Source organism: Mycteria americana, chromosome 17, assembly GCF_035582795.1.
Source record: "Mycteria americana isolate JAX WOST 10 ecotype Jacksonville Zoo and Gardens chromosome 17, USCA_MyAme_1.0, whole genome shotgun sequence".
Taxonomy (NCBI): Eukaryota; Metazoa; Chordata; class Aves; order Ciconiiformes; family Ciconiidae; genus Mycteria; species Mycteria americana.
Genome location: NC_134381.1, coordinates 1345403 through 1359914, shown reverse-complemented (window position 1 = coordinate 1359914; position 14512 = coordinate 1345403). Strand labels below are relative to the sequence as shown.

General features: G+C 57.8%; 1 protein-coding gene across 1 annotated transcript; it reads right to left on the bottom strand.

Moving 5' to 3' along the window:
* Positions 1-224: 224 nt before the first annotated feature.
* SAPCD2 (suppressor APC domain containing 2) lies at positions 225-12718 on the bottom strand. Its single transcript, XM_075519780.1, has 6 exons — positions 12273-12718; positions 7286-7419; positions 3458-3604; positions 3208-3309; positions 2548-2661; positions 225-2100 (listed from the first exon to the last, which is right to left on the bottom strand). The coding sequence occupies exons 1-6, from the start codon at positions 12676-12678 to the stop codon at positions 1972-1974; spliced, it is 1032 nt and encodes a 343-aa protein (XP_075375895.1). The 5' UTR covers positions 12679-12718; the 3' UTR covers positions 225-1971.
* Positions 12719-14512: the final 1794 nt, after the last annotated feature.

Sequence of the window (14512 nt, the reverse complement as noted above, 5' to 3'; positions counted from 1 at the left end):
AGCAGTGAGAGTCCGGTGAGTCCCCAGCCCCAGAGCACAGGGAAGCCCAGAGGGGATGGGAACAGGCATGGGAACATGGCCGGGAGCAGAGATCCCCTGGGCTCCTTGTGCTCAGGCTGTGACTGTGCAACCTCAGCTCAGCCCACATCCCGTGGGACAGGACAGTCAGGAACTTCAAGGCTCACAGCAGTAGATGGGCTGATTTAGGCAGAGAGACAGAAGGATAAATTAAATAGTTCACCCCACTTTATTACCCCTACAGACAGGTGACCCTCCTCATAAAGAGGGTCACTTTTAATTAAACCTCAGGCAAAACAGGCACTGGACACCAGAGATGGCATCATGAGATGGCAGGCACTGATGTCCAGGGGACAACTAACACCCTACTCCTGCAGATAGGGGACATGACTAGCCATGGCCTTGCTCCTCCTCCTCCCTCTCCCTAGTACTGTGCTGATCCCCACTCTAGGACAGGGCAGCAGGCACAAGGGTAGAACAGGAATTCATGCCTTGCAGTGAGTCAAGATCAACCTCAAAGAGAGGAGCTGGACTGGACAGACAGCACTGGGCAGATAAAAACAGGAGTGAGAAAGGAATTGGTCTGCATGGTGCCCAGCCATGCTGCAGGTCCAGCACCTTCTGCCCAGCACAGTGCATTGTGCATCATGCCAGGAGGGTCAGAGCATGAAACAACCCTGGAGAGAAAGGTCCTGGTCTTGGAGCTATGGAGGGCCAGGCCTGTGCTACATGGGGATTCAGAAGGATCTCCTATGGAAGTACCATAAATACCAAGTACCAAGCCACAGTGGAATACGTCGTTCAGCTCAAGCATCATCACTGAGCTGGGTGGGAAGGAGGAGGTATCCTTGAGATGCACCAGTCTAACAGGACCCATACTTAGATCACCACCACCACCCCCCCAAGAAACCTGGAGAGGGGTGCAGTTCACACTCAGGATGTCACCCCGAGGAGCCAGCGTACACCACCAGGACAGGCAAAGCTGCCATTTCTCCACTTGGAGATGTGCAAAGGAAAGAGCCCGTCAGCCTCCACTCCGTCACCCATGTTCAGTTAAATACAAAACCTTGTCCCTAAAGCCCCTCTGTGAAGTCAGGCTTGTGTTAGCATCCTCATGCTGTCGGACACCACCTCTCCTCATGTCATCATGAAAAAAAAAAATATAAGCCTGGCACTCATAAGGAAACATTTGCCAGGTCAAGCCAAATAAAGGGAGGTAGAGGTGTCTGCCTCAATCTGCAAATAGCCCGAAACAGCAGCTCAGAGGTACGGGCTACCTCGTTTGGGTCTATGGCTCATTAACTACAGGAGCCTGCAGACGTGTAAACAGCAACTATAGCATCACTACCCCAAACTGGAAAGAGGGATTATACCAGGAGGAGCACCAGCTCGGGCACTGCTTTGGCCCAGTATAGTGTCACTGGCAGGCAGAACTCAGGCAGCAGAGAGGGGCCAGACATGCCCATTTGATTTTCAATCTTGTCCTCCGACAGCAGGACAAGCAGGGGACAGGCCACCCTTCAACAGCCAGGCTTGCCTGGAGATGCCGGCTGGAGTGTTGAAGATGCATCATCTTTTTCTGAGAGCAGCCAAAATCCAGCCTAAGTCAGGCCAAGGGCACAGCAGCTCCCCCTGCGCAGGCAGCACGGGCAGCAGCTGTTTCCCCCAGCACGCCGGGGATCACGGGGCTGGGGGTACACTCCCTGCAGTCCGTTTAGAGACAGAAAAGGAGCTTGAGAGCAGCACGGCTGGAAAGCCAAGCAGCAGAGCAGCGCGGGGATGCTCCCCAGGCGGGGTTGGGGAAGTGCCTTCCCGGCTTCCTCCAGCAGAGGTGCCACTGACAGCTCCAGACCTTGAGATATGACACCTGGAGCAACGGGTGCAAGGGGTTTTGGGCAAGAATCCCATGAAACCCCCGGGGAAGCTCAAGAACGGGGAGCAGGGAGATGGGTGCTAGATGAAGGTGGAGTCCAGCTGGCTCGTTTCATGGTTATTGCGAGCACGAGCCTCAAAGAGCTGCTTGATCAGGGCGGATTTCTCCTGCTCCAACTGGGTGATGCGTTCGCTCTTGTCAGTCACCTCCTGCATGGGACAGAGGAGGAAAATGCTGCTTAGAGGAGGAAAACACTGGCGTTTGCTGCGCTGCGGGTGCTGGGATGTCAACGCCAGCAGTGAGCCCAGCCCTGGCAGGGGCATCATGGGTGCCCTTCCCCAGCAGCCCTGCTCACAGACCCCAGCCGCAGCATCTGCACCCTCTCGTGACCTGCATTTGTCAGTCTTTTCCCTCTGGCAGGGATGCCCCATCCCTGCCCAAGGACCCTCACCCAGCAAACAGCTGGACACAGCTGCATCACGGGGGGTTTCCAGGGGCAGCCCACATGCCCTTCTCTGGAATGACCACAGTTGGCCAAGCTGAAGGAACAGTTTCCACTGCCTTGTATTCCTTCCCCAGCCCCATCCCACCCCTCGTCCTCTCCTAGCCCCCCCCCCCCCCCCCAGGGGATCTCCTCCCCCTGTACCCCCACTCACCTTGGTGAGAAGTCGGTTTTGCTCCTTCAGCATGTTGATGGCTTGCTGGGAGCCTGCTGAGGCTGGGGACACCACGGGGACCAGCCTGCTCAGAGCTGAGGAGGGGTTTGCTGGCTGCAGAGAAGATGGAGGGAAGGGATGAGACATCAAGCCTCCTTCCTAGTGGCCCACCCCTGCCTTTCTCCAAGGCCAGAAGCTGTTTCTGTGGCACACAGGGGACTGAGAGAAGCCTTGCACAGGATTAAGACCCCAGCACAGGCCATCGCAGGGTCTCCAGCAAGGCAGGCAGAGGTGGCAAGCTTTCCTGCCAGTGTGCCTGGCTCCTGCCAGGAGCCCGGCAGGACAGCCAGCTCCGAGAGGGCTAACTCGGCACCTCAGCAGGATGGTTTCCTTATTCACTTGACAATGGCTACACCTTTTTAGGGATCTCCTTTAGTCCTCAAATACCTTGAGCACCCTCCAGCCCAGCTCGGGACCAACTATGCTGTCCTCTTGGCTGTCCCCCATCCCCTATCTTGCCCACGGAGCCAAGTCACCTCCCCAGAGTCTGGGGAAACTCTGGCAGCTCTGATGTCAGCCCAGGTACCAGCATAAGTGGGGGGACAGGATGGGTCCCAAGCTCATGCAAACAACCACATGCTGCTAATCTGCTGTTCTCACCTTGCTGGCAGTGGAAAGGAGGTCACCCAGGCAGCGGTTCACCTCCTGCAGTTTGGGGACCAGGTGCCCCAGCTGGCTCTGGCTGCCCTCAGGGAGGAATTCCTGGGGGATGGGGAGGAAGAAGAGACTGGGGGTTACCATGGGGCCGGCTCCAGGTCCAGCCAAGTCCCAGCCTGGTTCTCCAAACCCACAGAGCAGCCCCAGACCCTCCCAAGCAGATGGGCACCCCAAGAACAAGCCCCAGACTCACAGCACTGGTTTTGTTCTTCCCCAGGAGCCTCTGGCGTTCCTGCATAAACTGGATGTGCTGGTGGTACCACTCCCGGGCACGCTCTACTAGCTCTAGACCCTGCAGCAGGAAATCCTTCTCCTGTTCCAGCTCCTTCATGTGCTTCAGCTGCAGGACAGAGCATGCAGAGATGTTACCCCCTTCCCACCAAGGCCTTGTCAAGCGCCAGGAGCTGGTTTCTTCACAAGGCGCGGAGGGAAATTGATATGGGCAGGGGGTCTCAGCCCTTCTCCCCACAAAAAGCCATGGAAGAGGGGGGTGATGGCTGCTGTCTGGTGCTGCTCTGGGGGAAGAGTTCTCCAGTCTGGGAGAACAACCGAAGTAGGTGAAGGACAGTCAGGCCACCTCCACCCTCCTGCTCCCCACTGTAGAAGCAGGTTTCTCTACCTCATATTTATCCAGGGACACAGCAAGAGCAGGGCCTGCAGCCGGTCCCCAAATCCCCCCACAGCTGTGAGTGTCAGCCAGCAGCACAAACACACACGGCTTTCAATGAGTGGCAAGCAGCCGAGCCAAGTGTGCAGACTGGAAGCTGGGGGAAAACCTGCAGCCCTGTTTCCCCAGCGCTCTGCTCTGTTCCCCACTCTGCTTTACCCTGGAGGCACCTCAGAGCTGAGCAGAGCACAGCACACCTTTCTGCTGAGTGTCTCTGCAAGACTTTCAGGTTCAAGCACCAGCATCACCCAGAGAGGGACGTGTGGACATTTATGTGCCTGGAGGGTTGCTATGAGGGTGCCTGGGGCTCCTGCCCCAGGACCAGCCCCCTGGGACAGGCAGAGCAGGACCCTGCAGCAGGTCGCTGCACAGCCAAGGCTGCTGCAGGGCAGGTGGCTCGGCCCCTCCATCAACAGTGGGGCTGGAGCAGCAGTCTTTGCCCCAGGGGACACGGGGTCCCCTGCTCCACTGCCACCTTCTTCTCTTGCAGCCCCTCGGCACCGCGCTGCGACCGGCAATCACAGAGGTGGCAGGAGAAGAGGGGACATCCCTGGGGAACAGAGCGACCAGTGCAGTGACCCTTTCATCAGCCTTCACCCAGTGAGCCCAGGGCTCCCGCTCCCCTTCTGCCAAGCCGTGCCAGCCTGCTCCCCTGGCTCCTGCCCCCCTGTTTCCATGTCAAGAGCACGGGGAGCTGCCTGCCTTGCTGCCTCTGCCACAACACAGCCTGGCCTCCACTGCCCATAGCACAGACTGGGCTCCAGGAGAGTCTCCTCCAGGCACCAGTGGGACTTTGATCACCCAAAAGCTGCTGGATGCTCAGGAACCTCTCCTGCTGCTTTGGAGAGCACCTGGAGGGGGACGAGTCAGCTCAGAAGCGACCCTGAAATATACCCACTCACCCCAAGGGGAGAGTGAGACCATACCAAGACCTTCTCCAGGCTGCCAGCATGTCCCCATCCCCACTGCCAGCCCCGAAGCCTCCCAACTGCCCCACGCCAGCCACCCTTTACGCCAGGACTGCTCTTGCTCCTGCTGCTCCTGGAAATGCTGTTTGCAGTACAACAGCCCCCGCCATGCTTGGATGGACCAAAGAGGACGTACCCACAGGAAGAAGCGCAGAGCCTTGGTGCTACGCAGGCTGTTGCTGAGGGGCATGAAGAAGGTGCTGTATGTGGCAAGGACCCCCACCCAGCTCGGGCTGCAGCCCACAACCGGCTGGCCTGCTCTGGTCCCACCAGCCTTGCTGGCCAGCACGGTGACTGGAGGAAGAGGCAGCATCCCACAGAGCAGTGGGACATCACTGGCTCTGCTGGGTGCGGGGACAGACGGCATCTCGCTAAGGATGGGATGCTCCAGGGGTAGAGGCAGCTTCTGAGGCAGGAGGAAGATGGAGCGCTGGACTTGGCTGGTGCTACCCGGGTAGAAGGGGAGGGGACAGTGCCGTTCCCTGGGCTGCCTACAAATGAAAGCGCTCAGTTTCTCACAGAAGGTCTCATCCCAGCTACCCCTGTGGCCATGGGGAAATCAGGCCGATCAATGATGGACTGGCTGAAAAACACCAGCTGAGCGGATACCAGCTGTGGTGGTGCAAAGGGTCCTGGGGCTGCAGCACAGCCCCCACATCTCCACTTCACTGCTCAGGATGAACCCATCCTAGTGCACCCCGGGATGCAGGATGGATATCAGCCCCATCCTTCCAAGGGCTTTAGGCAAATTAGCCCAATCACAGCTGAGTGCCTCATCCCAACATCCCCCCAGGGTTGGGGGGGGAGGTGACAGCACCACCCTGCACAGGTTTGGGTCCTTGCTGGATCCAAACCTGCTCCAACTGTCTCTGTACGCTCAGAAGTGGGAATAGTACCCAAAGGCTCCTGCCAGGCTGCCAGGGAAGGCTTCTCACCTGCGGGACAGGGACAGACACCCCCTCTCCAGGGGAAGGAGCATGCTAAAGGCAGTGCAGCACCCAGGTACACGGGGAGGGAGGAAGAAAGGCAGAGGACCTCCCTCCCACTGCCCTCACAACAATGTAGGGAAAGAGAAGCAAGGGCAACACAAGCCCAGAGCAAGAGCACTTGTAGCAGAGCTGAGAACAGACCCCAGCTCTCAGCGAGACATGCTGGCCACCAGCCCCTCCTCACCAGTACCAAGCAGGGCCCTGAGCTCATGGCAGCGATGGGCTCCAGCCTTGAGCTGCATGCAGAGCCTTGCCAGGGAAGGAGGGACCCTCCCCTCTCCAAAGCAGCAACTCCCAGCCACCAAAATCCTGAGGGCCAGAGACATCCACCCCCAGACACACACATCTACATCTACTATGCCTTGCCAGCACCGCTCAGCAGAGACCCCCTCAGCCCAAGAGCAGCCCAACCCCTTGCTTGGCTGCAAGCCCAGAAAACCATGTGTGCACAACCCCCCCCTCCCCAGGCCAGGCATCGGAGCATGTTATGTTCCCCAAAGCCAGTGCCAGGCTGTAACTGATGCTGCCCCGCTGGGCTTGGGGAGCAGGATGACACCAGGGTGCGAGGGGTGGGAGTGCAGAGGTGACAGTCGCAGCCTTGGCAGCAGCTCCAACACCGGCCAGAGCTCATCCTGCTGATCACTCATCCTGCAGGCTGGGTCCTGGCTCTCTTCCCAGGAAAATTTAGCTAGAGCTTGTGGGCAACATGCCCAGGCAGCTCCTCTATCCCACTTGGGAGCAGTGCAGATCCCTTCAACCAGGCAATCTGATCCAAGCCTCTCCACTCAGGGACAGAGAGAGGGGGGAAGATCCCTCTGTCCTGAGCTGCCTGGCTAAATTCAGGGCTGATTTCCCCGCATTACTGGCAAAAAGCCTCTCGGGAGCCAGAAGGATCAGCATGCTTGAGCCCTGACCTACAGACAACATCTGGTAGGGGACACAGCCCGCACCACCACTTGCCAGCGCAGAGTGTACCTGACCTTTGCTGGAGTGCTTGAAAGGCCCAGAGACCCACCTGCTCCTACACCTACATGTTTGCCTTTCCCTGCCCAAGTTTTTGCCCATGGGGAAGGCACCCGTGAGGTCAAACGCTGGCTCCGTGGGCTGACCCCATGCCGGGGGAAGGCAGGGGAACACGTGCCTCCTCCCTGTCTGGCGTGATTCAGGACAGAAAGCACCTCGGAAGTAATGGCAGGACCTCCACATACATCAACAGAGCTTTGTATCCAAAATACTAGGATCTGCCCAACACCCCATGGCTCACACGTGCAGGGTGGGCAGGGGGGAGCCACAGGCCAAACAGAGCTGGTGTCAGCAGTGAGGGACCCCTGCAATCCACCTTCCCCCAGGGACTATGGGCCCCTTTGCTGGAGGCCATGACAGGGCTGTCCCCTTACCATGCTGAAGTCCACACCATTGGTGATGGTGTGTCTCCGGTGTTCTGCACGTCCCCTCTGATGCCTCCTAGTGTCCCCAGCCCCTGGATGGCTGCCGTCTCCCTGGGACTGCCCAGCAGCCTTAGCATCACCACCTGTAAGAGAGGAAAGCATGAGGCCACCAGCCGCTTGCAACAAAAACCTCCCCACAGCCACTTCTATGGGACTATCTGCACAGTGGTCTTGCAAATGGACGCAGCAGGGAGCAGCTGAGCAAACCACCAGCCCGAGCACCTGCTCGCATCTTTGTATGGGCATGGCAGGCTTCAGCAATGACTTACTTGGCTGCACCCGGCTGGCAACAGACCTCAGTGGTCATTTTCTCCAAGAAGCAGGCAGCTTCCAGGCAATGCTGTTTCAGTCCTGGCGCAGGCAATTAAACCATTAGTGATATTGCCTACCCTCGTCCTGTCCTCATGGGACCCCTGGCTCCCGCTCAGGTGGCACAGGCTCTGCCAGGAACCCAGCTTCTCCTGAAGGCAGCTCCTGCTTGGTGATGGGCTTGACCATGCAGATTTCCCCCCCAAGACCCTGTGCCTGCAGCCTAACCATAGAGTAAATCAGGCTGTAGATTTTCCAAAATTTTATTAAAATCCCAACATCCTGTCTTGCAAAAGACTGATCTACTACAAACACATGACGCTGGTGCAAATCTTCAAAAATAGGTTATGCATGGATTAAGTTCATACTGGCAGGTTTTCGGCTGGATCAGACACCTCCTGCCTGTGCTGCCTGTACACCGAAGCAGGTATTGGCTGGGCACCTGCAGTAAAGTCAGTACAAGCCCCGCACCACCCGCCCTGGCAAACTCGCCAGAAACGCAGCCCTGCAGCCACGGCCAAGTCAGCTCAGATCCCCGCTTCTGGCCGAGCTGGCGGAGCACTGCCCTGCCGCCCCAAACCACGGCGCCAGGGCAGCCAAGGGTGCAGCCAGCACCCTCCCCAGACATGCCTTGGCAGCAAGCCTGCTGCACCTCCTTTCTTGCCCCAGTCCCCTGCCAAGTCCCCAGCAGACCCTGCCTTGTGCTCACCCCTTCGCTCTTGCAGCTCACCCCGCTCTCTGCACACAGCTTTCCTCAAGAGTTTCTTCCCCAGCCTGGCTTTGAAACAAGAGCAGCATGGAGGCAGGCAATCAAAGGCAGGCAGTGAGGCAGCTGGGGAAGACATCTCCTCCTCGGGACCGCTCCCTGCGTATCTCCGGGGCACCCCCACCCACTGCCACATCCTTCTCCCATGGGTTGGGCAAGTACCAGCTCCTGGGTGCCAGAGTTGCCTGGCACAGGTCTATAGCACATTCCCTGCTGTGTGGGCATGAAGGGCTGTGAGTGCCGGGACAGGGCACGTAGCATTGCCTGGGCTGGCACATCACTGCCCGCTGTTCCACAAGTCTCCTCAGACGGGCACACGGACACAATGGAAGAGGGATACAGGGCAAGAGAGGGAGCTGCAGGAGCCACCCTTCACCTTGAAGGCAACGAGGTCTGGGAGAGTTGCGCCATGCTGGGGCTGCCTGCGCTGCCATGTCTGCGCTGGTTCAGTAACAGGAGCTGGACTCAGGCTCAGGGGGCAGCAAGCAATGCTATACAAGCACCTTGCTCAGCCTGTCACTTGGTGTCACTGGGAAAGAAGCCACCGTGGCACAGGAAAAATCCTCCTTCTGGTCCATCATGGCATCTTGCTTCTCCTCAGCAAGTGCTCCGGCATAGACAGGTCTCCAGCATATGTCAATAAATCAATAAACAAAAAGTCTTTGATATCGCCCATTCATCTGTTTTGCCAACTATCTTTGGTTTCATACACCCATATTTACCTGGGAGGAACCCAGCAAGACCAGTGCAACCACGCACGTGTTATCCTAGCAGAACTGTAGCACACCCTGCTTGGGAAGCTGAGGAACAGCCTCAAAACCAAGCGTAGCTTCAATAGGAAGAATCCCAAAGCAAAGCCAGGAGCACCTCTGGGAAGAGCTGCAGGGTAGAAACATGTTAAAAAGGCTTTTGCTGCTGTTACTTGGAAGTGCCAGGTTGAGCTGAGCTGAACCTGTGATAAGAAAGTGCTCCCTGGTCAAACAACTGAGCTCTGTGCACCCAAGCTGAAAATGTAGTGGCTAAAACAGGACTCCTGCTAATGAGCTGGGATCAGTTCTTCTTAGGCAAAGAGCAGGACCAGCTCACCAGACGTGGAAGAGATCCTGCCATGAGATATGGGATGGCCTCCTCCCTCCCAGAGCCCCTCTGCCCCTGCAGGGCATGAGCCCCGCGTTCACCAGGCAGAGCAAGTGCCCAGGACAGAGCAGACACCTCATGGTCGTTTTACACATTTATGTACCTGTCCTTGGCAATGGCCCAGACAATAACAGCTACCTACAAACCATCCCTCCTTCCTGCTGGGGCCACCAGCTCTCCAGGCAGCTGCTAGAGCCAGGCCACCCCAGCAGCAAAGGCAAGCGCTGCGCTGCGGAAGAGGCAGTGCCCAGGGCCACCACAGAGCTCCTGGGCAAGGGACTTTCTGCTCTGTGTCTTTAAATTCCCCAGATCTCAGCTCTCAGGGGAACCAAAAAGGTAAAGACCCCCAACACCAAGACACTTGGACGCTGCTGTGACAGGCCACCGAGGCACCAGTGGTAGGGAAGCCATCATGGTGACTTCCGTGCCCAGCAAATTCTCCAATCTCAGCCTCACCATCCACGCGCCCAGCGGATGCTGTTGGCTCCCCAGAGACTGTGGCTGCGGCCCAGCAGCTCGCAGGCTGCTCCAGCACCACCGGGCTGATGAGAGCTTCTGAGAAACTGGAAGCTGACTCTGAGCAGGGACGTCTTCAGAAGCGCTTCTGCCCATAGGCTAATTGAGGTTAGCAGTGAAGAGGAGACAGAATCACTGTCCCACTGCTCACCGCACCCCTGGACACGCCACGAAGATCACCTGGCCCCAGCCTCTGCCATCTTGCCATGATTTGCATCCAAATCACCTCCAACGCACACAGAGGCCCCCTGGACCAGAAAGCAGAGCTAGGGTGGCATCCTGTGCGCACCTCCTTCCCCCAAAACACACACAGGGAGAGTTTCCTCAGACTTTTTGCGGTTGATGAGCACTGATACACCATCTCGCTGCACTTGGTTGGGTTCATACAGAAGCTACCTCATGCAGCTGGAGGCTCAGAGCAGCCTTGAGCCCAAATGATACAATCTCAATGGAGACAGGGCTTTCTGGACCCATGGGCAGCTCTCAGCACTGAGCAGGTTTCTCCGCAGCAAGAAAGAGCCGTGTCCTGCCACAGCAGTGCCCAACTCCCTCCCAATCTACCTGTTCAACCACACCCTGGGAAACCCTCCACGGTGGAAGGGAGCACTGGGCAGCTGTGCAGGATCTGGAGCTAAAAGAGACAGAATAACTCTGAGTTATAACATTCGCTAAGCTGTGGAATCAACCTGAAATTCAGGCCTGTTGCCAGAATACGGCCCTGCCCTGCGGAAAGCTGGCAGCAAGGGCTGAGGCACTAACCCTGCCCGCAGGCTCAGGACATCAGTATAACATCAGCCTATAATGGAAAGATCCTCAGCAACCTGAAAGTTGCTGTAATCATCTGCTCACTCCTTTCCAGGGCAGACCTTTCAGTTTGCTGTTTATTTACCAAGCAGGATTTTTTTTCAGGTTTTTCCAGATTTACACTCTTGACGATAGAAGAACCAGCCTGCTTAATAATATTCCCGTAGGTGAAGCTCCAGTGATTAGTCTGGAGGCAAAATGGAAAGCTGAGAACCTCAGCCACAGTTGAAGTTTCTTCTCCACCCAACAGAAGAAGGGACTGGGAGGGAGTGGGTAGGAAGGGAAGGCAAACCAGCCCAGACAACTTTCCCAAGGTAGAGGAAGTTATCGCACTCAAGTGTTGCAATAACAAACACCAGCTCCTCACACAGACCTTTGTGTCCGTAGATCTCAAAGCACTTCACAAATCTAGATAAAGAATTATTACCTACACCAGCTAAGTCCAGAAGCCTGGTCTCCTTCTAACTAGCCTCAAATCAAGATGCCAGTGAAATAGTCTCCCCCTTGCCAAGGTCAGCGTGCCACCCAGGGGTGGGGGGGGGCCTGGCAGACCCAGCACGGGGACCCCAGGTCCCGAGGAAGGGGCAGAGTCCACGGGACTCGCTGGTGAGCTCTGCAGACAGAGCCCTGGCCTGGCCACCCAGACAGAGCTTGGGGACAGCAAAGCACATCTCCCTGATGCCGGTTTCCCATTTAATTATTGCTTAATTATTCATTACTACAAATAGTGCCACTGAATGATCCAAACAAAAAAGTTGCATCAGGTTTCACTATTTTTTTTTGTCCAAAACGTGGATAAAATTGTGAACCAAGCGTTTCTGAGGGCACACCCCCCGCAGGGAGCCCACCCGAGCACACAGCTCTCCGCAACCGCGGCTCTCGCCCTGGCAAAGCTGCTCGGCTCTCAGAGACCCCAGGGCCCAGCGACTCTCCGAGAAGACCAGCCACAATACCCACCCCCCGAGGAAGGTCACCTACAGACTTTGCACCAGGGGACAACCACGGACACGTTACGGTAAAGCCCTTAATTCTTCTTGTCACTGCTATAAACAGACAAGCACCCACGCGAGGAGAGATGTGACGGGAAGCACGAACCCGAGAGAGACAGCGGAGCAGCACGCTCTCCTTCCCGGTTTACCCGCGGCTGGGATCAAAGCCCACCAAAGCCAAAATTAAAAATGGAAGGAACTTTTGCGGAGTTTTCTACCAGCCCTGCGGGAGGAGCTTGCTGCTGGTTCAGGCCCTGAGGAGGGAACGGCTCCGCGCTGCCTGAGGACCGGAGCAAGCCGCAGGGTCCCAACCGGCCCTGCCTAACGTGAGTCCCCGGCAATGGCGCTGCCCGCACCGAGCCGGGCACGTTCCTCCCCCAACCCCGGCGCTCCCGGCCCGGCCCCGCTGGCTCACCTCGGCCGCGGGGCTGGCCGTGCCCCGGCTCCCGCTGCCCGGTGCTCTTCCCGCGCCGCTCCTCGGCACAGCGCGGGCTCGGCGGCTTCTCCGCGCTCCGCCGCCCGCCGCTGCTGCTCTCCGCCGGGCGGTCAGCACCGGGCAGGGCAGCGCGCAACCCCAGGACGAACCGCTCGAAGGTGAGGTACCCGCTGGCCGGTGCCGCCCGCCGCAGCCCCTCCATCACCCCGGCGGGCAGCTCCCGGGCTTCCGCTCCCCGCCAGCGGGACTCGATCTCCCGTAGGTGCACATAACCCCGCCGCCGGTCATCCAGGATATCGAAAAGAGTCCGCAGGCTCTGCAGAAAAACCCGGGGAAGACCCTCGGTACCGGCGGGGAGCGACCGGTCGCCGCGCTCCGGAGCCATCGCCGCCGCTGCCGCAGCTCCCGAGCGTTACTCGCCGCTCCGGCCCCCGCGCTCCTATTGGTTGGTGGCAGGAGGTACCGCGCTCTCATTGGCTAGCGGCGGGCGGTCGCGCTGGCCATTGGCTAACGGGGAGGACGGCGGTTTGAGTTCCACGCGGCGCCCGCCCCGCTCTCGGCCGGCAGGGGCGGGGGGTCCCGGTCCGAGCGGGGCGGGCTCAGGACGGTGTCTGCTCCAGCCCACCGCCAGTCGAGACCCGGCACCGTCGGTAACGGCTCCGTGACCCCGCCCGGGAAGAGCCGCGCCGGCCGGTGTCCATCCGCCAGGCACAAGTCCTCATTCCCCGCAGCGCAGAGCCTGCAAATCTCCTGCTTTACCGGCGGAACTCGGGGTACCGCTACCTGCGCCCAAATGCAATGGGTGCTTCTGCCGCCGGTGGTAATAAAGCTTCGGACAGTTGGATTTTTGCACCTCAAAGACACCATAACCTTGCAGACAGGAAAGCGGCTCTCTTTTGAAGCAGCGATACCTGAAGACCTTACAGCCCTAGAGACTCCAGAGCAAACGTGACTGCTGAACAGGGAGAAAAAAAACCCCAAACGTGGTGTTCGCTCTCGCTGCCAGCTTTGCAAACACAGCCAAGAAATGGCAGTCTGGCTTCTCGCCTCAGCAGCATCCCCACGGGAGAGGGCCGTATGGCTCTTTTGCATCAGCACGGGGAGATCCTGCGTGCTTGACTTGTCTGGTGCTGCAGGGGAAGCGAGTGCTCACAGCGGGAACTGAGTCCGGGCATCCCAGTGCTGTGAGTGGTGCAGCACCAGTAGCCACCAGCCAGCAGGAGCTGGCGTAGGGGCCCAAAGGAACCACAGAGATGGAGAAAGAAGGGAAAAAAAATATCAGTGTTGACAAATGTGAGAGAAACAGGATTTGGATCATATCTCTTATAAACTTAGTATGAACCGGCATTGTTAAGAGAATGGGTTTCTCTAATTTATACTGAAATTTGCTGCATCTGTTAGATCCAAGAGCACATTAGCCCTAGCGACAGATGCTGCCCTCCTCTGCAAACTCCCTCTGTCAGACGGTGCGTTGCAACAAAGCAGACTGCAAAGCCATGGTGTCACGATTCCGGTGTCACAGGCACCACGACTCACTTGAGGGACCCTGGGCAGCCATGCGCCGACACCTCCAGAGCCCCCATCCTGGTTTGATGTTCATGATGCTGAGAGAAGGAGCATCAGGGAGTGAGTGTGCTGGAGAAGGGTGACAGTCAGAAAGGGCAATTAGTCACGTCCAGGTGCCTGTTGTGAGCCTGCCTGTGCCATGGACACCTCCCTGTGCCACAGACACCTCCCTGTGCCATGTGCCAGGGGTGATTTCCTGTAGCTCTGAGTTGGCTTCAAAGAGGAGAGGGTAGAAGTGCTTGGCCCTCAAGCCCTCCCATCCATGTGGCCCTTGCTGTGCTCCCCTCGCCATCAGCTTCCCCGTCTGGGTTGGACTCCATCCCCGGGTGTCTTCAGCAGCTTGGTCCTACTCCTGGCTTCTCAGCCCATTCTTGCCACTCCTCTTCTCTATTGACTTTCTCAGCCCTGTCAGACCCAGGCTGCCAGGTAAATCACAGGAGCCTCTGGAGACCCTCACTGGTCTTTTCTCTATCAAGGACCTGCTCTGGCTTGTCTCCTCTGTGCCATGGCCGGGCTGTTCACAGCCTGCTTTTCTTTAAACCATTTCTTTTCATAAATTTCCTGGACCTGTCCTACCTGTTTTGAGATCTCTGCTTGGCTTAGCTGTGTTTGACTGAACAGGTTCACGCCTGTGTAGGATACAGGGAGAAGGA

Coding starts and splice junctions, on each gene's coding strand:
- SAPCD2 (XM_075519780.1), bottom strand. CDS start 12,678: ATGGCTCCGGAGCGCGGCGACCGGTCGCTCCCCGCCGGTACCGAGGGT. Junction 7,420..12,272: donor CGGCCAGCCCCGCGGCCGAG/GTGAGCCAGCGG, acceptor CCTCTCTTACAG/GTGGTGATGCTAAGGCTGCT. Junction 2,101..2,547: donor AAAACCGACTTCTCACCAAG/GTGAGTGGGGGT, acceptor TGTCCCATGCAG/GAGGTGACTGACAAGAGCGA.